This window comes from Melitaea cinxia, chromosome 17, assembly GCF_905220565.1.
Source record: "Melitaea cinxia chromosome 17, ilMelCinx1.1, whole genome shotgun sequence".
Lineage (NCBI taxonomy): Eukaryota > Metazoa > Arthropoda > Insecta > Lepidoptera > Nymphalidae > Melitaea > Melitaea cinxia.
Window position 1 is genome coordinate 4,728,046 of NC_059410.1, and position 25,649 is coordinate 4,753,694.

Sequence of the window (25,649 nt, forward strand, 5' to 3'; positions counted from 1 at the left end):
TTCTTTAAGACATTGAATTTTTTTTTGCATTTTTATCGATAGCGAAAATTTATAATATATTTTTAATGAGCAGAAAAAAATATTTCATAAGGTAACCACCTAGAGTAGCTTCTTTGGATTTATTATTACTATAGAGAAACAAAAAATTAAAACGGACTTGTTATATTAGACTATTCTAACATACGAAAGATAAACTTCAAAACAGGTTGTTATAATAAGAAAAAATTTGTGTGATAACCCAAAATAATGTTAGATAATTCGGGAAAGTACGTAAAACTCATCGAATATACCTACATATCATATGTTTGTCATAAAATTTTATGGTTATGTAAATAATAAATCGATTAATAAAGTTGTTTTTGGTTGTGAGAGTTAAATACTATATAGTTTTTCCGTCAAGTATCAAAATTCAATGAGCATTCAATAACATGCAGTTCCACGTCCTCTACATAGGTAGTTTCAATGGTGCCATCTAAAAATTTCTTAAATATTGCAGTTTCAGCTTTCCGTACTACTATAGTAGTCAGTATTTCCATCATACTATAATATCAATATATACATGTAGCAGTTACGTCATTCGTCAGTGGGTGGATAGTAGACCGAAACTATATCTAGTTTCAATGTTGCAAGTAAAAAATTTCTTAAGTAGCACAGCTTCAGCTGTCCATGTCAGGCTGTAATGTAAAATGTAATGTGGCAGTTACCCCATTCATCGGTGGGTGGATAGTGGTTCGGTGGTGAGCCAGTGGTGAGTCAGTGGTGGTGCTCAGGGTGTGGATTGGTGTCGCCGACGCCGACGGAAAACGAGCGCGAAGATACTGCGAAGACGTCGCCAACGCCTTCGCCCTCCGCCCGTTGTACTGCCCATGATTGATGACTGAGGCAATCCAACAAACATACAATAAAATACAATAACACATGCATTTAGAATACTTGTCATCCCAATATATCGAACAAATAACTGAGGTAGGGCACAGCAGGAAATTTCCTGCTCAAAATATGGAGCAGCCCGACTGAGTTATTACCTCGACCTTACAGAAGATCAAATCTAACTAATACTGTTTTAAAGCAGTGTTGTGTTCCTGTTGGTGATTTGGGGGGGAATTCGGGAAAAGGTCGGCAACGCGCTTGCGACTCTTCTGGTGTTGCAGACGTCTATAAACTACGGTGATCGCTTACCATCAGGTGAACCCTACGGTTGTTTGCCGACCTAGTTTTTTTTTTACCTTTTGTTCAAACTACTGAAGTTTCATTGAGATATGCATACATATTTGAACTTCTAGGCATCATATTCATAACGTAATAAAAATAAGGCTCTATAAATTTTAACATATATATAGACTGTTCGACTCATAACGGTGTTCCTTCAAATGGGGGGTTGTGGTTCTGTGGTTCTGTGGGTGTTATAGATCACATACCAGGTAAAACAAATCCTAACCCTTTGATAAATTTGACTTTGTCTGACCCCTCAATACTGGCGTTACAACCGCAATTACTACCTAGTACCTACAATTACTCCAAAAAAAAACTATAAATCACAGCTCTGATATCTATCTAAGGTCCTGTGGTAAATGAACAATCGAAGTAGAACGGAAACTCAGTACAAAGGCCCCTTAAATACTCTCGAGTAGAGGACCCAGCTCAATGATATTAGGTATCAACTCAAAACTGAGGTACATACCGTACTAGCTATGCCACGCAGTTTCACTTGCGGTAATTTGAGAAAAAGATATCCTAAAATATAATATAGCTTATAGCCTTCCACGGGAAATGGATTACATGAAAAAAAGAAATCGAAGCAATAGTTTATGAGATAAGTGCGTTCAAACAAACTCTTTAACTTTTGTGTAGGTCATATAAAGTTTGTCTGGGCATTTGTGCTTGTGTATTGTGTGTGCGCGTGTGCGAGCGAGTGCGAACGTATTTTATTATATTGTATTGTTGTGGGCTCGGTTTTCCGCATTTAGACAAAAAGGTGGTCCGTTATGCGTGAAAAGAGGGCTGGCTAATTCAGCCAGCCCAGCTCCTTCCAGAAGCTCAGAAGCCTCCTGGGGCGTTCACAGGCTTCTCGGAGCGTCCTTATTTCATTAAAGATGGTAGCCCGGTGTGCGGTCACTCCCTCGCATTCCAGGATTACGTGGGCGGCTGTTTCTTCAGCAGCCAGACATCCCCTGCAAAGAGGATTGTTCGTTGATTTCATAATGAATAGTTGGTGATTAAGTGCCATGTGGCCGGTAATCGTGCCAACAACTATTCGGATGTCCAAGCGGTTAAGACTGAGCAGTCGGCACGTTAGGTGCGGTGATACTTCCGTTAGTATCATTTTGAACTGTCTACAGCCGGTTTGGTTAGCCCAAAGGGCATTGTGAGTTGCACGTGTGCGTTGCCTTACCCACGAGCGCAGTTGTCCAAATGGTAGCGGCATTAGGATGGTTGGGCCAGCAACCTTTGTTTTGGACCCCTGTCTTGCAAGCTCATCGGCGGCATCGTTTCCGTGTGATCCGCTATGTCCTTTTATCCACTAAAGGATTACCTCATTATGTGAGGCCAATACTTCCAGGGTTTGGTGACATTCGTATATAAGACTAGAGTTGGTCGATTTGCTTCCTAGTGCTTTGAGTACAGCCATGCTGTCCGACGGGATACGGATGTTGTATTCTCTAATGCCTTTTGACAGGACGGCGGTGGCTGCATGGGTTATCGCAACACACTCACATTGGAAGATGGAGCTGTGTTGGCCCAGCGTTAGTGATAAATTGATATTAAGGTCTTGTGAGTACACTCGTACACTCCGGCACCGGTGCCAGACCCCATTTTGGAGCCGTCGGTGTAAATACGGACCACGGGTAAGCCGGACTGGTCTCTTTCAGCCTCAAATGGTTGTATATGGTATTTCCTTTCGAAAATATGTTGTTTGGGAATCCTATCACACGGAGCAGCAAGTAGTGGCTCATAGCTCACAAGGTTGCTCCAAACTTTATTGTGTGGACCCTCCTGGTTGCACCAAAAGCCCAAGTGTTTCATAGCCTGATAGCTGACATAGCCACCTCTTGTTGTATAAACAAATCAAGCGGTGCCAGGTCAAGCATAACCTCAAGAGCTGCCGTGGGGGCGGTACGCATGCAACCAGTGATTGCAGAGCATGCTATTCTCTGAAACCGCTGGGGCTTATTTTTGACGGTTGTAAGTTCTGTTCTCTGGCACCAGATTATCGCACCGTAGGTGATTATAGGCCTGACGATAGTTTTGTAAAGCCATAGAGTAATTTTAGGTGATATTCCCTAGCTTTTGCCGAGGAGCCGTTTGCATTGGCAGAGGATTATGCTGTCTTTGTTGATTTTTGAGTCTAAATGCCTGTTCCAAAGATGTTTACTATCTAGGATTACTCCAAGATATTTAACCTCCTTGGTTAAGGCGAGACTGGTGCCAAATAATTTAGGGAGTTTAAGGTTCCCTAAATTTCGTTTATTTGTGAACATCACAAGTTCCGTCTTTACGGGGTTCACTGTTAGTTCGTGGTCCATACACGACGACTTTAAATGCGGCCCTCATTTGGTCGCAGACTGTCCCCTCAGAAGGTCCGCTGACGAGTACAGTTAAGTCGTCTGCATAGCCTACTGTGAGAAATCTGCGTTCATTGAGCAAGGTGATCAGTTCGTCGATCACTATGTTCCACAGAAGTGGGGAAAGAACCCCCCCCCCCCCCCTGTGGACACCCTCTCGCTACAACGCCTCTAGTTGTTTCATTCACAGTGAATTGGATGGCCCTGTACTTTAGCATGCTGTCAATCCACCCGGCATTTGTGGTGTTGACTCCATGCCTAGTCAGGGCCCGACTTATGCTGGTAAACTTAGTTTTGTCAAAGGCTCCTTCAATATCGATAAAGGCGCCTAGGGTTGATATTTTGTGGTAGAGATTGCCCTCTATGTAGGATATAACCTTATGTAGGGCAGAATCAGTTGATTTGCCCATTGAGTAGGCGTGCTGGTTGGGATTCAGAGGTCGCTCAACTAGGGTTGTGCTCTTTAGCTCCCGATCTATTAGCTTTTCCAGAACTTTCAATAGAAAGGAGGTAAGGCTAATAGGTCTGAATGATTTTGGTTGCGAGTAGTCTCCTTTGCCGGGTTTAGGTTTGAAGACTATCTTGACCTCCCTCCATATCTTTGGAGTGTAGCAGTAAGGTAACCAACTCCTATATATGGAGACAAGGTGGTCGATTAGTTTCCTATCACTCCATCTTAGCAGGCTCTTGCCAACTTGTATGGCAGGAAACTGTTGATGGCCCATACATTGTCATGTGTGACAATTTTATTGGCGGTGATCCAGTCCACCATTACAGGTGTCTTCTTTGGCTCATCCTCCCATGCCACATTTCTTTCGATTTGGCATCCTGGGAAGTGTGTAGTTATTAACATTTCTGAAGTTTCCAGATCTGTCTTGGTGTAGGTTCCATCCGGTTTTTTCAGGCATCCCAGGTTGTGCACCGGTTCGCTGCACTAAATATTCTTGACTCTGTTTGCCTGATTGTTCGTTTCAATGTTGGTACAAAAGCGCCTCTAGCACTCCTTCTTCCTTTTTCTGAGGCGCCTTTTGTAATGATATTGGGCTTGCTTGTAGGCATCCCAGTGGTGATCTAGACCAGTATTCTTTGCTCTGTTGAACAACTTCCTCACCCTGCGTCGTTGCTTTTCGAGCTCCGGTCCCCACCATTGACTTTTGCGAAACTGTCGCGCTCTAAGTGATGAAAGTGGGCATGTTTGTTCAAAGCTGGTGATTAGGCAGTCAGTTCTGATTGATATGATTATCAATGTTCTCCGTGCCTTCATGGTTGTCGGGTAGTACGACGCCTTTGAGTTTCTCCGCTGTCAGAAGCTCATACCTGCCGCGGTCCATCTTCCGAGGGTTACGGCGGGGTTTAGGTGACGTCATCGTGACTTCTAGGTTGTATTTGATCCACCGGTGATCAGAGCACGACACGTCGTCAGAGACATACCAATCTGAAATGTAATTGGACACATGCTCGGTCGCCAGAGTGCGAACGTGTGCGCGCGTTTGCGCACCTGTGTGCGCGTGTTTGTGTGCGCGTGTTTGTTTGCGTGCGTGCGGGCGTGCGTGCGTGCGTGCGTGCGTGCGTGCATGCGTGCGTGCATGCGTGCGGGCGGGCGGGCGTGCGTGAGAGAGTACGTGCGTGCGTGCGTGCGTGTGTACGTGCGTGCGTGCGTGCGTGCGTGCGTCCGGGCGGGCGTCGTGCGTGCGTGCGTGCGTGCGTGCGTGCGGGCGTGCGTGCGTGCGGGCGTGCGTGCGTGCGTGCGTGCGTGCGTGCGTGTGTGCGTGGGTGCTTGGGTGCTTGGGTGCGTTTGTGCGTGCATGCGTGCGTGTATGCGTCCGTGCGTCCGTGCGTGCGTGCGTGCGTGCGTGCGGGCGTGCGGGCGTGCGGGCGTGCGTGCGTGCGTGCGTGCGTGCGTGCGTGCGTGCGGCGTGCGTGCGTGCGTGCGTACGTACGTGCGTGCGTGCGTGTGTGTGTGTGTGTATGTGTGTATTTGTGTGTATTATCGAGGAACCCCGCCACAAGAGACAATCATACTGGGGGGCAGTTGACTGTGAACGCTTATTATTTATTTAGTATTTAAGGTTACCTGTCTCTGTCTCTCGAGCCGACGTATTTCCCTCACAAGCCCGTGGAATGCGTCGTCGACGAAGTGACGTAACGCTGCTGACGTCTCGTAGAACGGACAACCCAATTGAGTTGCTAGAGCTTTCCCCTCATCCGTAGTCACCTTTAAACGTAATAATTACAATTTAAAATACAAAATTTTAAAATGTGAATAACACTATACACTACTGGACCTAAAATTAATAATTCTAAGAATTTAGTAGAAGTTATTGAAGAAATAGAAAGAGATCCCAGTGTAAGAGTCTGAACCATTGAACTCATATCTCCTAAACTATGAAAAATTGGATTATATACGTAGAGGTGATTCGGAATCCCCAGAGATGTTCTAGCTCTGGACTTCTGCTTGACAGTTTTTCCTGGGACACTTGTACATATAATATTGCTATCTTGACTTTTTTGTTTTTGTGCGTTTTGTTTTTTTAAGAATGTAAATTCATTTAGTGTGTATGATCAATCACCTTACGACGAAATAGATATTTTTATGTCATTTCATCTATGTGTCCTTACTTGTCTAAACCTCGGCGCCAAGTCCAGTTTGTTGCCAACCAACACCAGAGGCAGCCGCTCTGAAGGACGAGCTTGAGCCAGAAGACGCTTATACTCCGCTGCAGCACGGAACGACCGCCTGTCTGTCACCGAGTAGCATAGCATGAACCCCTCCCCGCATCGCATGTACTGCTCCCTCATTGCTGTAAACTCTACCTGATGATGACAGATATTTATTTGTACTAAACACCAAAAACTTCTCCACTATATACTAGTATACAAAACAATAAATACTTACATGTCTCGAAACCTACCAGAATTATTGTTGTTACTATTTTTATTATTTTATTGCACAAATCTATACAAATAAATAAAATTTGAGTGTCTGTTTGTAATATTAAAATAACCCTGTCCGTCTGTCCGTCTATCCATCTGTCTGTCTGTCTGTCTACACTTAAACACAAAGCAATTTAAGATTTTTTTTTATTTTGTTAATAGAAATACAGAACTTCTTTTTTTGATCAAGAAGGTAGTTTATAAAATGATATTGTTTTCTAATGTTTACGCGCATTTCACTCATTATAATGAAATAACTTTTTCGGATTTTATCGCGATTTAATTTAATTTACTCCTTATTGTACACATAAAAAGAAGTTTACAATTTACAAAACGATTCACAAAAAGAAATGTACAACAATTTATTAAGTTTTTATATGACCAGGATGCACAGAAGGACTCCCGTGGCCATTGTCGCTGTAAAGTATCCGAAACGTCGGACATCTAAAAAAGTAGTTTCATTATAAAAAAATGTTTTGTAAATGATACTGGAAATACATAACGGTTTTAAGAAATCTAAATGCACTCACATATTCAAAAATTTACATAATATAGGGTAGGCAACACGCATGTGATACTTCTGGTGTTACAAGTGTCTATTTGTTATAGTAACCGCTTACTATCAGTAGGGAAATAAGCTTGTCTTCTTATCTATTTGTATATAAAAAGCACAGATAATATCACCAACATCATGTTGAACAGACAATACACAAAGGAGATTCATTGAAGATAAATAATTAAAAATGTACATCATGAAATTTTTAAATTATTCTATTTTTTATTTATTTTATTTTATACTTTATTGTACACCACAAATATATTACAAACAAAGCATAAAGATAGTTAAAGACAGTGAAGTACGATGGGCGGACTTATGGCTATTTGGCCATTTCTTCCAGACAACCCAGACATAAAAAGGAAACTTATTATCTAAATTGAGTAGGTGGTGTAGATGTATAATAAACTTACATACAAATGACTACTTTCTAATACTTATAATAAAATAAAAATTATATTGAATAAGTAAATACACTGTAACTGTGTTATAAACCTGTCTGTGAGTGTGTTGTCCGCACGGTTTTGGACTTGTACCTGCATTCTACACACAAACATTATGCTTGCATCTCTTAAATGTTTGTTATCCTACCACATATACTTCATAATTGTTGTTTATTTATATTTTGAATTGTATTCCTTTACTTAATATTGAGAACAACTATGACATAGATTGTAACACACACAAATATTTTAGTATATTTCTTTTCTTATTGTAAGTTTTAAAATTTAGAACTTCAAACGTAAATATGTCAAGTCAAACCCAATACGGGTTTAGTGGCATTGTTACTGTTCAAATAAAATATGTATATATATATTTGTTTACATACCTGCCCAGCAGTATCCAATATGTCCAACAATGCAGGCTCTCCGTCAATCACGGCCTGTTGCTGATATGAATCCTCTGAAAAAAAAAAAAACTATATACTCTTGGATAGAATAAACATATATTTTTTTAAGATTAAATAAAAAGGAAGTATTTTTTTTGTGTGGTGTTTACAATTATTATTTTGTTGCGTTATATCAATTCTTAGTTCTTAAAATATTGTAACATCTTATACCTAATTAAATCCATCACATAAAGGTAAAGAAATTGTCACATAGATGCTTTTAAATCAAAATTAACATTCTTCAAGAAGGTTTTTTAATCTTATTTTCTGAAAATAATAAGAGCAAGGTTTATACCTATATTCTGCGGTAAAAAAGGCAGCTAGAACCACAAAAGCAGCGCCCAAAAAATTTACAAATAATATCATTTTAAAATTAAACAAGGTTTTTCCTAAAAGCAATTTTACCTTATCAAGCCATATGGCCTAAATATGCTTTTTATTTTATTTTATTATAAATTTTTGCTGTTTTAAGAAACAATATTATTAATATTAAGAGACTTAAGAAGAACTTGGTGTACCTATTGTAGGATCGTGATAATCCAGGAAACTGTGGCTAACAAATTGCAGTGTGACCGCGGACTTGCCTACCCCCCCGTCGCCTAGCACTACAATTTTGTAGACGCGGAGGCCACGCGACGTGCCTGCAGCCTCCGCCATGCCACTGCATGCCTGCGCGACCGGGGGCCCAGGCGAGCCGCGCCCGCCGCGGTCACTCGCACTGCTCGCTCCTTGCCCTCGCCATCGACACAGACCGACCCCCGACACTACCACGGTGCTGGTTTTAGTTAATTAATATCTAATTCATGACATTTATCACAGATTTTACACATAAATTCGTTTAAAAATGTACGCCAATAATATAAATCGACAGCTGATTGAAGGCAATTTCGATTGACAATTTGACATTTCGATTTTTTGTTTAGTCGTTGACGAATTACGAATTTACGGATGCAAAAAAGATCATTAAAAACTACATAGAAAATATTTAATATTGAATACAATGTTAATATGAGTATTGATTTAATCTCTTACTGAAATAAAATAAATGTGTATCATATGAATTAAGTTAATTTCATCTTTGAAAAAAAATATTAAGGAGGAAGGTAAAATTGACAGCTGTCAAGTTTCATCATAAATGTAAACAAAAAAGTAACAATTGTGTATTACAGTTATAAGTTAAAAATAAGTTCACGGGAATAAATAAGTGCTACAATGGCTCATATTCAACTTGTAGACGAATTAGTTCGAGAGTATTTACTCTTCAGAGGATTCACATCAACCGTAAAAGCGTTCGATAACGACTTGAAATCTGATAAGGACAAAGGTTTCAGAGTTGATAAAATAGTGGATCAAATGGTACATTATATTAATGTCTCAGATCTGAACGGGCTTAAGGAATACTGGTCGCATTTAGACAGCTTAATATTCTCCAAATTGGAAATTCATGTACAACCAGGTAAACAGAAATCATGTTTACTTTCATACATTTTCAACTTGCCATTCCATAATAATTATCGTAATAGTAATTATTATTTTTCTAGCTGTACGCAAGATAGAATATAGTTTGTATAAAGTGTATTTGGTAACCGCATATCAAAATACAGGCAGTGTTAGAAATGATAAAGTGGCCGAATTCCTTTCTAAGATGCTTCCAGAGCTACAAGGGCAAAGTGAATGGAGAGATTGGTTCAGTTAGTATTCTTTGAACTGTTAATGAAACATTATAAATGCTATGTTTTGCTGATGAGATATTATTAATTCTTTCAGTGCTGCCTTATGTACAAAAACCTGAAGAAAACCCATCCTTTAGCTTATACTTTACAAGAACTTGGCAAGACAGCGTACTGGTATCCCTGCACAATTTATTGTCTACCGTGTTCCAATGTATGCCCCAGCCGACACTGACAAGCTACGAGAGTGATGCAGCTCTTGTTAAAAGACTACAAGATGAAATTACTACATTAAAAGGCAAAGTTAGGAACGGTTTCTCTTTTAAAGTATGATTAATTTTTTTGATAAATGGAAAGAGGAATTTAATACAACTAACATTGGTTATGGTAGTGATAGAAAATATAACAAAATATTTTAAAAAATTCTAATTTTTAACTCATTTAACAGGCTTTATCTCTCTTGTTGGAACAAAGACAAAAGAAAGAATATTTTGAAGCCTCGTCATGAATTCTTTTTGTGCTGTTAAAGTGTTGTTTGCCAGTTTAGGTATTAATATAAAGCACCAAACTACTACGTATATAATTTAAGAGACACATTTATGCTCTAAATTTTAAAAACAATAAAATTTTTGCAGAACAATAAAACTTATACAAAACCAATCGCCATTTTCAGATTGTTTGTCTGCTTGTCATACATTTTAATCACAAAAATATTCAAATATTAAAATTTAATCATAATAGTGATTGTTACATTTACAATGTTACTAATAATCTAATTACTCTTAGTGTAACAGAGTTAATTTTATTCCTCAGAAATTTATATCAATTTTTTTTACATTACAAGTACATTTTTTAACTGACTTCAAAAAAGAAGGAGGTTACTCAATTCGACCGTATACGTCACCACCCGTATATATATATATATATATACGGGTGGTGACTATGTGCAAAACACATGAGTTCACGTTATTTTTGGCGTAAACTTGTGGAGGCCTATGTCCAGCAGTGTACTGTATAGGCTGTAATGATGATGATGATGATGATGATGATATATACATATATATATATATATATACACACACACACGTACGTATATACATACATAATATATATATATATATATATATATATATATTTATTTTTATGTATGTTGGGGGATAATTTCGTCGTTTAAGAACCGATTTTGATCATTCTTTTTTTGTTGGAAAGGAGATATCCTAAGTGTGGTACCACGATAAGGATACCAGGATCTGATGATGGGGTCTCAGAGAAATCGAGGGAAACCCTCGAAAATCCGCATAACTTTTTACTGGGTATACCGATTTTGATGATTTTTAATTTAATCGAAAACAGATATTTATCATGTGGTCACATTTAAATTTCATCGAGATCTGATGACAACTTTTGGAGTAATCTTTGATAATGCGTATTTTCTTGACTATATTTTCATCTACCTACGTTGTGTTACTTGTCGACGTAATTTAAGTCGTTTTTTTTTTTCGTTTGCTTGCAAACACAATTATTTATAATAATAGATTTATTTTATTTTATTTTCTTATCTTTTAATCAATAGTCACAACAGGCAACTGAGAAGATATCACCGATGGGCCACCAATCTCGTCTAGCTCAGTACTCGGAACGTCTAACTGGACCTTTACCGTTGGTTGATGATTTCTCTGCAATACCTTCGGAGCAATTTGAAGGAGGAATAAGGGAAGCGAGAGGCTTGAGAGGATTGTTAAGACAAATGGGTGGTAGTCCAGTTATGGGAAGAAAAACTGGTAGATCTCAAAGCCAAAATTGAATGTATTATTTAAAAATAATAATAGAATGAAGTAATAAATATAAAATTTTATTTAAAATTGTCTTTTATTTAATTGAAATCTGTGTGATAGTCTTAATAAAATTTAATTTTATCATACTAAACTTTAGATTCATCAAAAACCCGATAGTAGGTTAGTGAGCATAACTCGGAGATAATCAATGAAAATTGAAATGGATGATTATTTATTACTAAGTGTAACTAAAATTGCTGCATTATTTTTTTTTTTTTTTATCAAAAGGTATATATATTATATGCAAACAATGCGTTTGTGACAAAAGAAATGCATAAATGTTTACTACATTTAATCGGTCGTACACATTGGGCGAGCGAGTACGACGTTGAGCCAAATCCATGGATCAATTCCTGTTACACGCATGACACACATCATGCTACTGATCATAATAAGAATAATAATTATTTATGTAAATGGTTAAGCCTAATAATCGAAAACGGATAATAATAAAACGAAAGAAATATGAAGGGTCTCTACCCTCCATAGAAAGAAAGAAATCTTGCTTACAGCTTCTAACAAAATGACAAAAATACTAACTATAATAATTGTGTTTGCCCGCAAACGAAAAAGACCGACTTCAATTACGTCGTCAAGTAATACAACGTAAATAGACGAAAAAAATTAACAAACGCACTAAAAAAAGAATTATCAAAATCGGTTAATAAACGACGAAGTTATCCCCGAACATGGTTTGTTCGTCTTTTATTTATTTATAATTAATTAAACAAATAAACCCCTAAGTTGGTCCCCCCCTAAATAGATATCGTGACTTTTGTCGCTCAGATTAATTACCTAATTTTGATTAATTATCGTTTGTTCTAGCAGTATTGAGTATAATGATGTAGTATGAGTATGATGAGATTATTTTCGATCATTAAAACAATTAAATTCTTAATTATTATTTTTGAAAACTCAATTTGTGTACTAAAATATCGTTCCGTGAGTAACGAATTAGGAAAGTAAAACTTAAAGTGGCTCTGTAAATTTGTAAAGTGTAAAAGACCCATGTGTAGAGGTGGCTTTGTAACAATCCATAGATGATACACTTATATACGGTAACAATCTGTGAAATGTGAATATATGTCAATCTGTCAATGTGTGTTTGCTTAGCCGGCTTGTAGTAGTTGTAGTTATTTGGTAGTTATAGGCATAAAACATTTTACCCTTGAAAGAATTTCTTTATAATATGCATTAACAATATTTAATTTATCCATATTATTTCTATATCACGATTTACCAATTGGAGACTGAGAGTCTTGGAACAGGGCTTCATTTACCAGAAAAATAAATTGCCCTCCAAAATGTCGGGGTAAGTTTACAAACTACTTGTTGTTCTTAAAAGAAGTTGAATGTATTCTTATCAATCAGAGGAATATGTTTTAAATAGCTTTGATTTCTATAATAGTGCAGACATATTTTTCTTCGAAGTTTTTGCAAGAATATAAAATACTATTTCATATCTTATTATTACCTTTGTGTTTCGTATATGTTAATATAGTATAATTTTAGACATAATGTGAAACTTGGATGTTTACAATATTTTTCAGAAAAGCGTATACTATGAGAGAGATGAAAACTATAGTCGAATATTTAACAGAGCATAAAGCTTACAATGAAATTAAAGGTAGAAAAATGTGGAAGGATTTAGCAGACTCGAAGGTATATAAAATTGATGTTTCTAGTTTTTAACACGTCTACCCACTTGGTTTTACATCTGTTGCATTAACATTTGTTGCTCTGGGCTCTGCTTCGAAGAGTCACTCAAACCTAATTTAACCTTTTTATTTCTATTATTTATTAAACATTTTAATAAATAGCAATAGTAAACATTGTAAGTTATCACTTTTGTGTAGAAAATGTACACACAACACTGTATGGTTGAAATTTAGTTTCGTTTGGCACAAATTTAAAGGTAAAAACATACCTGAAACAAACCTGAACATAACTTGAATTTTAGACTATTTATTGGCATAATTTCGTTCTGTGACATCTCCGGTGCTACGAAAGATATATTATATATATAGTCGAATTGAGTAACCTCCCCCTTTTTTGAAGTATGTTAAAAAACATCTATCTTTAATCTCTAATTCATTTATTTAATATCTAATATATAAAATTCTCGTGTCGCGGTGTTTGTAGTTAAACTCCTCCAAATCAGCTTGACCAATTCTCGTGAAATTTTGTGAGCATATCGGGTAGGTCTGAGAATCGGCCAACATCTATTTTCATTATCCTAATTTATAAGGGGGGGGGGTGGATTGAGAAGATTAATGAAATATATGACAAAACAATGTTTGCAGGGTCAGCTAGCTTATGTATATAAATCATTACATCATCATTACAGCCTATACAGTCCACTGCTCTACATAGGTCTCCACAAGTTCACACCAAAAATAACGTGAACTCATGTGTTTTGCCCATAGTCACCACGCTGGGCAGGCGGGTTGGTGACCGCAGTACTGGCATTGTCGCACTGAAGACGCTGCTGCCCGTCTTCGGCCTGTGTATTTTAAAGCCAGCAGTTGGATGGCTATCCGGCCACCGGTCGGCTTTTTAAGTTCCAAGGTGATAGTGGAACTGTGTTATCCCTTAGTCGCCTCTTACGACACCCACGGGAAGAGAGGGGGTGGCTATATTCTTTAGTACAGTACACAGTACATAGTATGTGTATAAATGTATTTACTTAATTTGAATTATTGATGACTCATAACCTATACAACATTGTTTACCACTACTAAATATTTGTATTTTCCTACTATTGTTAATTTCAATATAGTGACCATAGATAGTAACATCTGCATAGTGATTATATGTGGCACTCCTTTTAATTCTTTGAGTTATTGGAACAATGATATTGTGTATCTTTATAATATACCTCTTTTTGCATCTTAACTGTTTTGCACAAATGTTGATTTTAAAGCCTTTTGTGAACCCAAAAACATTATGGTGATTTTTCTCTTATATTTCTTGTTATCTTTCTTAAGATGCAACTTACTTTCTACGTTTCCAATGGTGATTATTTAAGAAAGCCCACAAACACTTCTGAATCTTCTCTACCACAGCCTTTAAAACAGAAATCTGTCTGGTGTAGCCGGTAGGCTCGAAACCGTATCTTTAACATACATTATAGTATTTTATAAAACTTTTATTACAAAGCAGTGACATGGTCCAAGTTTGATATAAAATAGTTGTTAATGCTAAATTTATCAAATGCAATTTGTTGTATTTAAGTTATAAAGGTGTATAAATAATTACAGTAAATAAATGATTTCTTAGGTGAAACAAAATTTACTGAGAATTGTGTCTGCGTAATAAAAATAAAAATTTACAATGGACAGCGTGTCTGAACATAAACATGTTGTTTAGTGCCTTATATCTTGCCTTGCATCATAATTATGGAAACAAATTAATTATTATTATTAAATAACAGGTAATTATTTAATAATAATAATTAATTTGTTTCCATATTAAATAACAGGTTATTGAATTAGAATAATTGGCATGGATAAGATATGGGAAAAGAGAAATAAACGAAGAGACAATATGAAAACAAAATTAAATTTATTAAAATCATTTTTTTTTTAATGTAGATTACAAATAGAACATGGCAAAGTCTGAAGGAGACATTTCTTAAAAGAATATTGCCAGATATTCAGAATCCTTACTACAAACTGTCACTACTTCAGATATCAAGTTTTAAACAGGGGTAAGTCATTTATATTTCAGATGTCACGAAAAATAAGAGCTAAGTTCACTTCATGAGTGTACTCACAGTGGGCTCTGCGAGCTGATATTGAATTAGTGTAGATCATCACTTCAGCCTATCGCAGTCCACTGCTGGACATAGGCCTCCACAAGTTCGCGCCAAAAATGGCGTGAATCCATGTGTGTTGCCTATAGTCACGCTGGGCAGGCAGGTTGGTGACCGCTGGGCTGGTTCCATCCAACTGCTGGCTGAACTTTTGGAGGCCTATATCCAGCAGTGGACTGCAATAGGCTGAAGTGAGTGAGTGAGTGAGTTAGATGGTTATCCCGCCATCGGTCGGCTTGTTAAGTTCCAAGGTGGTACTGGAACTGTGTTATCCCTAAGTCTCTTCTTACGACACCCACGGGAAGAGAGATGGCTATATTAGTAGTCTAGTAGTATATTAGTAGTGGCTTATATAGTGTAGATAGTAGCAAGTAGTGTAGATAGTGAAGTTAAATGAAAAGTTACAGTATATTAAACGTATTTTTAATTTCAACTCCTTATTCAGTTTATACATTTATTTATTTTTGCCCCACCCTCACAAATTTCTGGGTATGCCGCACGTTAATACTTAAGTATTAAGTCTTGAAATTATAAATAGTATTTTATAATGGAACCTTAATGTGTAATCATATTTATTAAGTTAATTTATATTAAAAAAAAATCTAAATATTATAAGTTACCGTGTAGAATTATTAGCGTAATTCTTTAAATATAGGTCAATTTGGGCGTAATAAATAACTCAGACAACAATTATTATTTTTCAGCCATGATGTAGAAACAAGACTCAACAATAAACTTAAAATTCGTTCGGCTAGTCAAGATTCTAATACTGAGAGTATGTATTGAATTTTCTTATCTTATCAAATACTAATAAAACCTTAAATGTACAATGATTAATGATAGAGATTATTTTAGGTGAAGACAAGGAAAAAGAGGAAGCTGCTGACGATAAGGATCAAAATGAAAACGCAGATGCAGGTGAGGAACTTAAACAGTCAGAATCTGATTTAAGAGCATCCACAGAAACACTTGTTCTAGAAAATGTCGAAGAAAAGGATCAGTCACGAAAAAAATCTCTAAGAGAACTAATAACATATTCTGAACCTTTGACACCCATGCTACAAGCAGTTATTGATGATTTTGCTTCGGAGGACGGTGAAGGTTCAAACGATGAGCCCAGGATGCAAATAGTAGAACTATCAGAAACCGAAGCAAATAATGAGGATGAGGGTAAAGGTACAAATGATAAGGCCGTAGAAAACGCCACGCCTAAAGAGTCACAAAAACAAAACAAGTCTACTGAAAAATTACCAGATACAGCGGCCAATAAATCATTATCACCTAAAAAGTCTGAAACAGAAGAGCCACAATTGGATAATATAGAACCTACAAATGTTGATTGCTGCAATGCCAAAAATGATAATATGTCAATTATTCTCAGTGACACTGATGAAGTTACTCAAAATAATAAAGATGAAATAGGTAAAGAAAACTCAGCTATGGGACAGGTAAAAACGTCAACTGAAACGACACAAAATTCTAACACGACAACTGATACACTTTTGCCACATAATCAAGAAGGATTTAAAGGAAACACACAAAGTATATCTGATAGTAGTAAAGAAGTAGTTAAAGAAACTCAAAATAAAAAACGTGGTAAGAAGAGAGCTAATTCGCAAGAAAATCAATCTTCTGCCATATCGAAAAAAAGATCACATAAAGGAAAACAGTCTACATCAGATACGGACACACTTATTAACAGTAACAGAAACATATCGACTAAATCTAGTCAAATTACTATTAAAGAAAACGTTTCCGAAGCAACTGTGGTACCTCCCGTAAATGAGAATCGTAAAAGTGTTGATGTGATCGACAATACAGCTCCAGAGAAAGATCAAGAAGATACAACAGCTAAAGACTTAGAAAATAATGAAGAAAATAAAGAAAAAATTGAGAATCCATGTTTGAAAAGTGTAAGCCTGTATGAGGAACAATTTTCAAACTCCAAGTACACTGATTCTGAAGCAAGTCACAAAGACGAAAATACGAATAATGATAAACAAAAAAAGGACGAAAGCGAGCAACCAAGTAAAAAAGCTAAAACTAAAACGTCTAAAGAAAAGACTGCCACTCAACAAATAATAGCACATCAACCACAAGTCAATACAGCAAAATCAGAAACTACTGCATCAAATGAGGTTCTTATTTTAAAATCTCATTCAGATTCTCACAGTGACAGTGGTAACGAAAGAACAAAAAAACTTCCTGGACGAGCAATAAAACAGCACAGGGATAAGGTTTTAGCTGACGTTTTTGGATTTTCAAGTGGTAAGTTGAGGCATGCCGACTAAAGCGATTTAAAGTGTTAACGTGCTTGGAATATATAGATATTGCGTCTTGTATTTCACAAGCTTGAATGCTAAATTTTCTAAAATAGGTAGTACTCTAACGACTTTTTATTTAATAGTATAATTATTTGTTTTGCTAGTAAACAAAAAAACCCTACTTCAATTACATCGACAAGTATACAACGTAAGTAGACGAAAAAAATTAACAAACGCACTAGTCGTCACTAAGATTTTCGAGAGTTTCCCTCGATTTCTCTGGGATTCCATCATCATATACTGGTTTCCTTATAATAGTACTACACTTCAGATATCTCCTTACCGACAATTTTTTTTTATCAAAATCTGTTCATAAACGACGAAGTTATCCCCGAACATACATAAAAAAATATATATACGGTCAAATTGAGTAACCTCCTCCTTTTTTGAAGTCGGTTAAAAAGAAAATAATTCAATTAATAACCTTTTTCTGACCTTTTGAACTAAAATTTAATGTCATGCTTCTGATATGCAACTTTTTATATGAAACAAATGCATCGCTTTTTCAATGGTATTGGCACGTTTTGCTTGCTTCATCTTGAAAAATATTTATTGTATTTTTTTGTATGAGTATACCAAGTTTGTGGTTTGTTTCGCGGAGTAAGACTGGAGAGGAATGTAATATCCGCGAAAATGTTTACAAATGTAATGAAGGATGTCTTTAAGAATCTTAAATTTAGAGAAGGGACATCAAAGTCAATGGCGATACATCTATAACCTTAGTTTCGCTGACGATATCTTTGCTGAGATATCGGAGAAGCTAAACCAAGTTCTGGGAGTTCTAAATAGGTTTTTCCAACGAGTCGGTCTTGGTATGAATTTGGCTAAGACGAAAGTTATATTTAGTAAACAAGTCATACCGAGGTCGGTGGATGTTACGCTTCTCGATGTTTTACAGGATTATATCTACCAAGACAATACAATCCAACTAAGCCAAAAAAAAAAAAAAATCGAGAAGATAAAGCCGATACGAGTATTCGGTTAAGGTCGGTTGCATTGGCAGGATTGCCATAACTTCTTAGTTTCCGCAATTCTCGCACTCAAAAGTTTTCTAGCATAAAGTGCCAAGACGTGAACACTGACGATGGGACTAGCCCACAAGTTTAAATTAATCCAACGGGCTATGCTTGGGATCTCTCTCAAAGATAGGATCAGAAATGAGACTATCCGCGAAAGAACGAAAGTAACCGACATAACCTTTAAAATAAGCAAGCTAAAGTAGCAGTGGGCTGGTCACTTGTGTCGCAAGACCAGTGGCCGCTGGTGCAAGCATATCCTGGTGACCGCGTGTTGGCAAACGCAGTGTAGGGCGTCCTCAGGCCCACGACCACGACGATCTAAGTTAAAGATTACCGATGGTAATTGTATCGCATAAAATCGGAATGGTGGGCGCGACTTGGGAAGGCCTACTTTCAGCTGTGGACTGCGATAGGCTGAAGCGAGCGACGTATGTCTGTGTCCTACTTTTGGACACTTTTTAATTTTTGTTTAAATGTGTAAAACACGATGCTGTATTTTAAGTAACACATTACAATATACTAGCAAAGAGTCGCACATTTGCCTAATTGGACACCTGTTTTTGCTTATAATATATCAATAATTAAACAATTGTTTTCATTTCATGTCGCTTTTATTTTTTACAATTTTAGTCATATATACGAAACTGACAAAATCTGCTATCACAATAACATTTTATCACAAACGAACATTTTCTATACAATTTGATAAACATTTTGGCCATCATATCTAAGGGTATATCTATACATATAATAAAATTGTAGGAAAGTCAAAACTGTACATTAAATATTTTTTTAAAAGAATATTTTGGGTGTGATCTACAATCGATACCGAAGCCAAAAATATAGTTTTTAGAATTTTTGTCTGTTTGTCTGTATGTATGTCCGAGATAAACTCAAAAAGTACCGCAGGGATTTACTTCAAATTTGGCACGAATATTATTAAGAAGTCGGGTCAACATATAGGCTACATATTATCACGCTATCACCTACGGGGAACGAGCAGTGAACCTTTATTTCTTCAACGCATTCTGTAACAACGTGTAATCTAACGACGCATATTTGAATGTTGTTGTTATTATGTTAATAACCATGCTATAAGCTAGCTTCACACTATAAATAAAGACATTATGTAGTATATTTAGTATCAGCATTACACCCGTGCGAAACCGGGGTGGGTCGCTAGTATATAATAAAAGTGCATTTACATATAAAAATATACATGATATATGTGTTTGTCAAACCTTGATGTTTTAATGGATGATCTTATACACCAATCTCTACAGGTATAAGAAGACGTCGCAAGAGCAGTAATAAATACAGGAAACCCACTTCATCTAGAAATAAAACATTGTAAGTGAATTAAATAAAAAACAATATACATACCTTTTTGTTATACAGTTTTTGATTTTAACATTATATATTCAAGGATCATCAGCTCAGAGTCGAGTGAATGGACATCGGATACAGGCTCAGAATATGTATCGCCACCTCGCAGTCGAAGGAACAGGAAGACTAGGAAATATAAGTAAGTATAGGTTTTTAAGCTTTCGCGGTCATTATAAATTTACAAGGAAGGAGCTTACCATATTTGTTATATTTTTTTTTGAAAATCCTGATGTTTCGGCGACGCATACGCCATGGTCCAGGGGCGACTGTACCGTGTGTATAATAAAAGTATTAAGTTTAGTTCTGTTGTGCTATGCTATGTGTGTTTATACAACTTAACAGGTCAGAATCCTTAAAATAAAGCAAAAGAATAGATTTAAATTAATCACAGCAACTGTTGGTAAATTAATAAATATATTTTTTTTCTGTATTTAAAAGCCTATTTATTAATTGAGGAAAGGTGCGCTAAAATAAGCCCACCCATTTTTAATTATCGCTAGCAAATCTGTCATGAAATTAATTACGAATGAAACCGCGTAGACCTTCCATAGAAATAAATAAGGGTCGACCGAGCTTCTCGGCCATAACCGAGACCGTTGTAAGGTACGGTACAGGATAATGGGATTCAAATCTACCGTGCCCGTCCACATTCGTCACTTAGTGGCAGTGCGTGAGAGAGCTAGCGATTGTGATTGGTCAAACATGGCTGCAACAGATAAATCCAACTTATAGCCAGCTTATGATTTCTTTGACTTGGGAGATGACCCAATGACCAGTGACGAAAGCAGTTCAAGTGCTGTGATAGAAATAGCGCTTGATAGCTTTCTTAGAGAGCCAAAACTGCAAAGAAAAGCAAATATATTTGAGTATTGGTATTCGTCACCATATCAAGCACTTAGGCCTGCAGCAAAAAAGTTTTTATCAGCACCGCCTACTAGTGTAGCGAGTGAACAGCTCTTTAGCAGATCTGGTCAGTTATACGACGTGAGGCGACACTTTTTGAAGGGTGAAAACGTAGAAAAATTGCTTTTTATGTGCTACAACGTCATGTTGTACAATTTCGATTATTAAAACTATATTAAAAAATATTTAAAAATATTATTTTTTTTATTTATCTATTCTCGGTCTCGGCCGAGAACGAAAAGCCTGTCTCAGTCGACCCTTAGAAATAAATATAAAAGATAAGAAACTAACTAACTTATCATTTGAGTTTATATTTGATTTTGTTACAGAAAACCTAAGTCAGCGCGAATATTTTCGTTGGAAGAGGAAGGCTGTCTGTTCGTGATGTATGGCAATAAGATTTATCCCGTCGTGAAGGATGATAAAATTACTAAAAATTACGTCACTTACTCACCGGACAGTAAGTGGTGGACCTGAATAAGATCATGGCCATATCTATAGATATTATATATTAATCTAATATATAAAATTCTCGTGTCGCGGTGTTTGTAGTTAAACTCCGTCGAAACGACTTGATCGATTCTCATAAAAGTTTGTGTGCGTATTGGGTAGGTCTGAGAATCGAACATCTATTTTTCATCCCCCTAAATGTTAAGGGTAGTCCATCCCTATAAAAATTTTTTTTAATTTTTAGATAAATTATTTATTCTTTATTTTATAATGATTTGGCGTTGAAAAATACATACAATCCTAAATTTTCACCCTTCTACCACCAACCCCTATTTTTAAATAGCGTTTAACGGCAAGACAACGTTTGCCGAGTCAGCTAGTAATCTATATAATCCAAATATTGTAAAAACAATATTTTGCTAGCTTTTTGTATTGTATAACTTTTGTTAGTACATTACTTAACATTATATTAATTACGCCCTTGTTCATGACTTCTTACGCGGTTTGTTTAAAATTATCTATATTGCTTTATCAATAGCTCCATTTTTAAACGATATCTAAACAGTTTAGCTAAAAAACTAAATCTTCATTTATGTGTTCCAATCTATAAACAAACCAAATAGAGTGGATTAATTTTTCGTTATATATATATATATTGCTTATTAGTATCTCTTAACGTTATTCAGACTTATAATTTATTTTAATCAAATTGATTAAATTCTGAATTGGTCATTCAAGTTAAAAATAGAATACTTGTAGTGCAGCAAGTTAGTTTCTATATTTAATTAAAAAAAAAAAAATTCGCAGGCGATCAAGGCGAGTCGTTCTGGAAATTAAAATACGAGGAGGAAAAGAAGAGAAGATCTGAATTGACCAAGTAAGTGATATAACACTATCCTACTTCGAAATAGTACTGTAAACTAGCTGACTCGCCGGGATTTTTTTTTCTGAATACTTTTTCTGATAATAGAAGAACACAAAAGAAGAATTAATTGGCTTGAATCGTTCGGAAGTTTTACGCGTTCATACATTTCGGTTAAATTCATTATAATTTGTAACATGATACGAGTGTGTGAGGAAGTTACTCGTTCACGCAAAAACGTACGATCTAATGAACCAATCACGTTAAAATTTTGATATATATGAGACGAGACTATAAAATCCTCTAAAATGAATATAAGCTAATTTTCATTCCGAAATTCAAAGAAAGTAAAAGATGCCAAAATAAACATCCATTATTCAAAAGTTACAAAGATATAACGCAACGACACAAAATAAATTAAAACACTTCTTTTTTTTTCTTTTATGTATATGTTTTGTTTGTTTATGTATGTGTTGTTTTTGCTGCGTGGTTACGGCATTAAGAATATAGCCACCCCCTCTTCCCGTGGGTGTCGTAAGAGGCGACTAAGGGATAACACAGTTCCACTACCACCTTGGAATTATGATGTTGATGTATTAGTTAATAACATTTCATTGATTTTATTAAAAAAATTATTTTCAGATTATTAAAACAAGCCCAAGAAAAGAGTAACAATGATGTACTTGATATCGAAAACGAAATTCCTGTATTACCTACAACTTCAAAGTAAGTGTAGATAGATAAGATAGAATATACTTTACTTCACACAACAGTGGCGTGCATAAAGTTTGACAGGGTAGGCAGTCAAAAAAATATGAACAGCCACACTGCACTTACTTTCTCGCAATTTTTTCCTAATTTATTTCAGTTTTATTGGGAATAGAAGCTTTTAAACAAATCCAAGAACAGTAATTATTATTAGTAATTATTAGTATTAAAACAAGTAAATTATTGGACACGTAAAGTGCATTTATACTAATAATGCAGGCATACACATACAGCAGTACATAATTACATAAAATAAATTTAATTATAGATACCATGCTTATTGATTTATCCAGCTTTTCTTGGCATGTGATACAAGTCGTGCTAAACCTTTACAGCAGCAATATATAGCAACCAACTGACTGATACTTATAAGCTTATCAATTTTGGTTTTATACCTAAGCTGGGTATGGGCCTACAATGAACAGTTTTTAATTCATCTGTAAAATCGTACGTGTTGACTTTGGATGCACTATTTACTTTCATCAAACACACATCTCCGTTACATATTTCACAAATAAACTTATCTATCACTAATATATTAATATTTTCACTTACAACAAGAACGCACAAACGAAAAATTCAAAGTGAATTGTCATAATATTACTGTAGAATGATTCGGATGGCGGCTGCGATTATGCGACCGTGTCAATAATCATATTTATTGGTATAAACAGTATCGAATTCAAGACATTTTGATTTGACAGGTTATTCTTAGGCTGTTCGCTTCAGCCTGTAATATCCCACTACTGGGCATAGGCCTTTTTCCCCATGTAGGAGAAGGATCAGAGGTTAATCCAACACGCTGCTCCAATGCGGATTGGCGGATATGTTCCCTACTATGAGTAACGATCGCTATCAGTTGTATATGATAACAACTGGGACCGACGGCTTAACGTGCTCTCCAAGGCACGGTGGGGAGACCCACAAGGACTGCACAAACACCCTAATGACAGTAGGCTGTGCCTACTGTCATTGTTAAACCGACCAATGTTAAAAACACAATACTTTGTTCGTATTCCATATGATGCGCAACATTATAAAATTGTCGGATTATATTTACGTCCTACTGTCATTGCTAACATTTTTTAGCGATTGTAGGCAGAAGTTTCATAAAAGGCCCGTCGTCGATTGCGCGAAGCGCTGATATCGCGCATATATGACGGCGCGTTTTCCAAAAATTTAAATTGAATTATTGTTTATGTCCTTTTCGAAAATATGCAATAATCATTTTTTATATATCATTATTAGTAACATGCCAAGGTAGGCAGTGCCTTTCTGCCTATATGAAATGCACGCTACAGTCACACAAGATATAATTACATTAAACAATTATTAAACATAGAGTTTGTAAGTGTCGTTCAGTACTTAAAAAGAAAAATAGAAACTTACCACAATCGTATTCCATATTTTTCGTGATATATTTATTGTTTTTTTCAATCATTATTATATGTTTATTATCATTTATCTTTACTCTTTTTTTTTTCAGAAATCAAACAGACGAAAGGCCAAAGAAATCCCTCGAACAAGTGACAGGTAAGTTAAAAAGAAATATAAATATCGCACCATAAAACGTTGCTGAATAATAATTGTGTGTGCAGGCAAACGAAGAAAAACCGACTTCAATTATATCGACAAGTAATACAATGTAGGTAGACAAAAAAATAGTCAAGTAAATACGCATTATCAAAGACTACTCCAAAAGTTGTTATTAGATCTCGATGAAATTTAAATGTGACCACATGATAAACATCGGCTTTCGATTAAATTAAAAATCATCAAAACCGGTACACCCAGTAAACAGTAAGTAGTTATGCGGATTTTCGAGAGTTTCCCTCGATTTATCTGAGATCTCATCATTAGATCCTGGTTTCCTTATCATAGTACCAAACTAGGGATATCTCCTTTCCAACAAAAAAAGAATTATCAAAATCGGTTCATAAACGACGGAGTTATCCCCGAACATACATAAAATATATATATACGGTCGAATTGAGTAACCTCCTCCTTTTTTTAAAGTCGGTTAAAAAACTACATAAATTCAACGATAGGTATATAATAATAAGCGCTTCACCCTCAACGGCTTCCGGTAGGATTTTCTCCCGTGTGGGGGTCCGGAAACACAATACACAAGCACAACCTCCCAGACCTCTACAAACAACTATGTGGCTAATATAAATAAATGTCTAGCGTGAGCAAGGATCAAACCCGCGACCGCCAGCGCAACAGCCAGTGCTTGTGACCGCTGCGCTAACGCGTCGTGTATGTATATATTATGTTAATATTTTCACAGATAGAGAGAGAATACCATTTAACAAAGACGCGGGAGATAATAAATCTGCACAGGAAGAAAAGACTATTAAAATAAAGTTTACCAAAAATAATGAGGTAAGACAAAACCTTTGAGTAATAAGTACAAAATGAATTCATGGTCGCTTTTTATCTAAAGAGCACAGTATTGTTAACCGTTTGACCACCTCGCCTAAAATCCATTCCCGTGCCCTGTACGCCAAGGCATAAACAAAAATACCTACGAAAACAATAGTGTTGCCAAGAGTCGTTATCGAGTACCACACAGTTCAGTTAATTTTTTAAAAATATTATATATAAATTTGTAATTTTTCTTATTAGATTATCAATAACTAAAAAGGGAGTAATAAAAGTTTAATATTTAAAAAA

The 25,649-nt window shown here is 36.0% G+C and overlaps 3 protein-coding genes across 4 annotated transcripts in view; 2 read left to right on the forward strand and 1 right to left on the reverse strand.

The window, feature by feature from the left end:
* Nucleotides 1-359: 359 nt before the first annotated feature.
* Nucleotides 360-8,599, reverse strand: LOC123661704 (GTP-binding protein Rit2). Its single transcript, XM_045596651.1, has 5 exons — nt 8,461-8,599; nt 7,883-7,956; nt 6,183-6,377; nt 5,638-5,778; nt 360-877 (listed from the first exon to the last, which is right to left on the reverse strand). The coding sequence occupies exons 1-5, from the start codon at nt 8,597-8,599 to the stop codon at nt 767-769; spliced, it is 660 nt and encodes a 219-aa protein (XP_045452607.1). The 3' UTR covers nt 360-766.
* Nucleotides 8,600-9,079: 480 nt separating this feature from the next.
* LOC123661619 (WD repeat-containing protein 91) lies at nt 9,080-11,474 on the forward strand. Of its 2 annotated transcripts, none has more exons than XM_045596575.1 (4): nt 9,080-9,398; nt 9,484-9,633; nt 9,710-9,939; nt 11,186-11,474. In XM_045596575.1, exons 1-4 carry the CDS (start codon nt 9,155-9,157, stop codon nt 11,414-11,416), a joined length of 855 nt encoding a protein of 284 aa, XP_045452531.1. In that variant the 5' UTR covers nt 9,080-9,154; the 3' UTR covers nt 11,417-11,474. The 2 variants fall into 2 exon arrangements, with proteins under 2 accessions (XP_045452531.1, XP_045452532.1); XM_045596576.1 differs by having other exon boundaries at nt 9,710-9,915.
* Nucleotides 11,475-12,544: 1,070 nt separating this feature from the next.
* LOC123661820 overlaps nt 12,545-25,649 on the forward strand; it is a 23,561-nt gene continuing 10,456 nt past the window's right edge. Inside the window, exons 1-12 of the mRNA XM_045596760.1 lie at nt 12,545-12,759; nt 12,998-13,109; nt 15,041-15,156; nt 15,966-16,036; nt 16,117-17,529; nt 19,888-19,954; nt 20,031-20,129; nt 21,223-21,353; nt 22,151-22,220; nt 22,848-22,931; nt 24,460-24,506; nt 25,264-25,363. Of these exons, the coding sequence (XP_045452716.1) occupies nt 12,752-12,759; nt 12,998-13,109; nt 15,041-15,156; nt 15,966-16,036; nt 16,117-17,529; nt 19,888-19,954; nt 20,031-20,129; nt 21,223-21,353; nt 22,151-22,220; nt 22,848-22,931; nt 24,460-24,506; nt 25,264-25,363 (2,318 nt within the window). The 5' untranslated portion in view covers nt 12,545-12,751. The remainder of the gene's footprint in view (nt 12,760-12,997; nt 13,110-15,040; nt 15,157-15,965; nt 16,037-16,116; nt 17,530-19,887; nt 19,955-20,030; nt 20,130-21,222; nt 21,354-22,150; nt 22,221-22,847; nt 22,932-24,459; nt 24,507-25,263; nt 25,364-25,649) is intronic.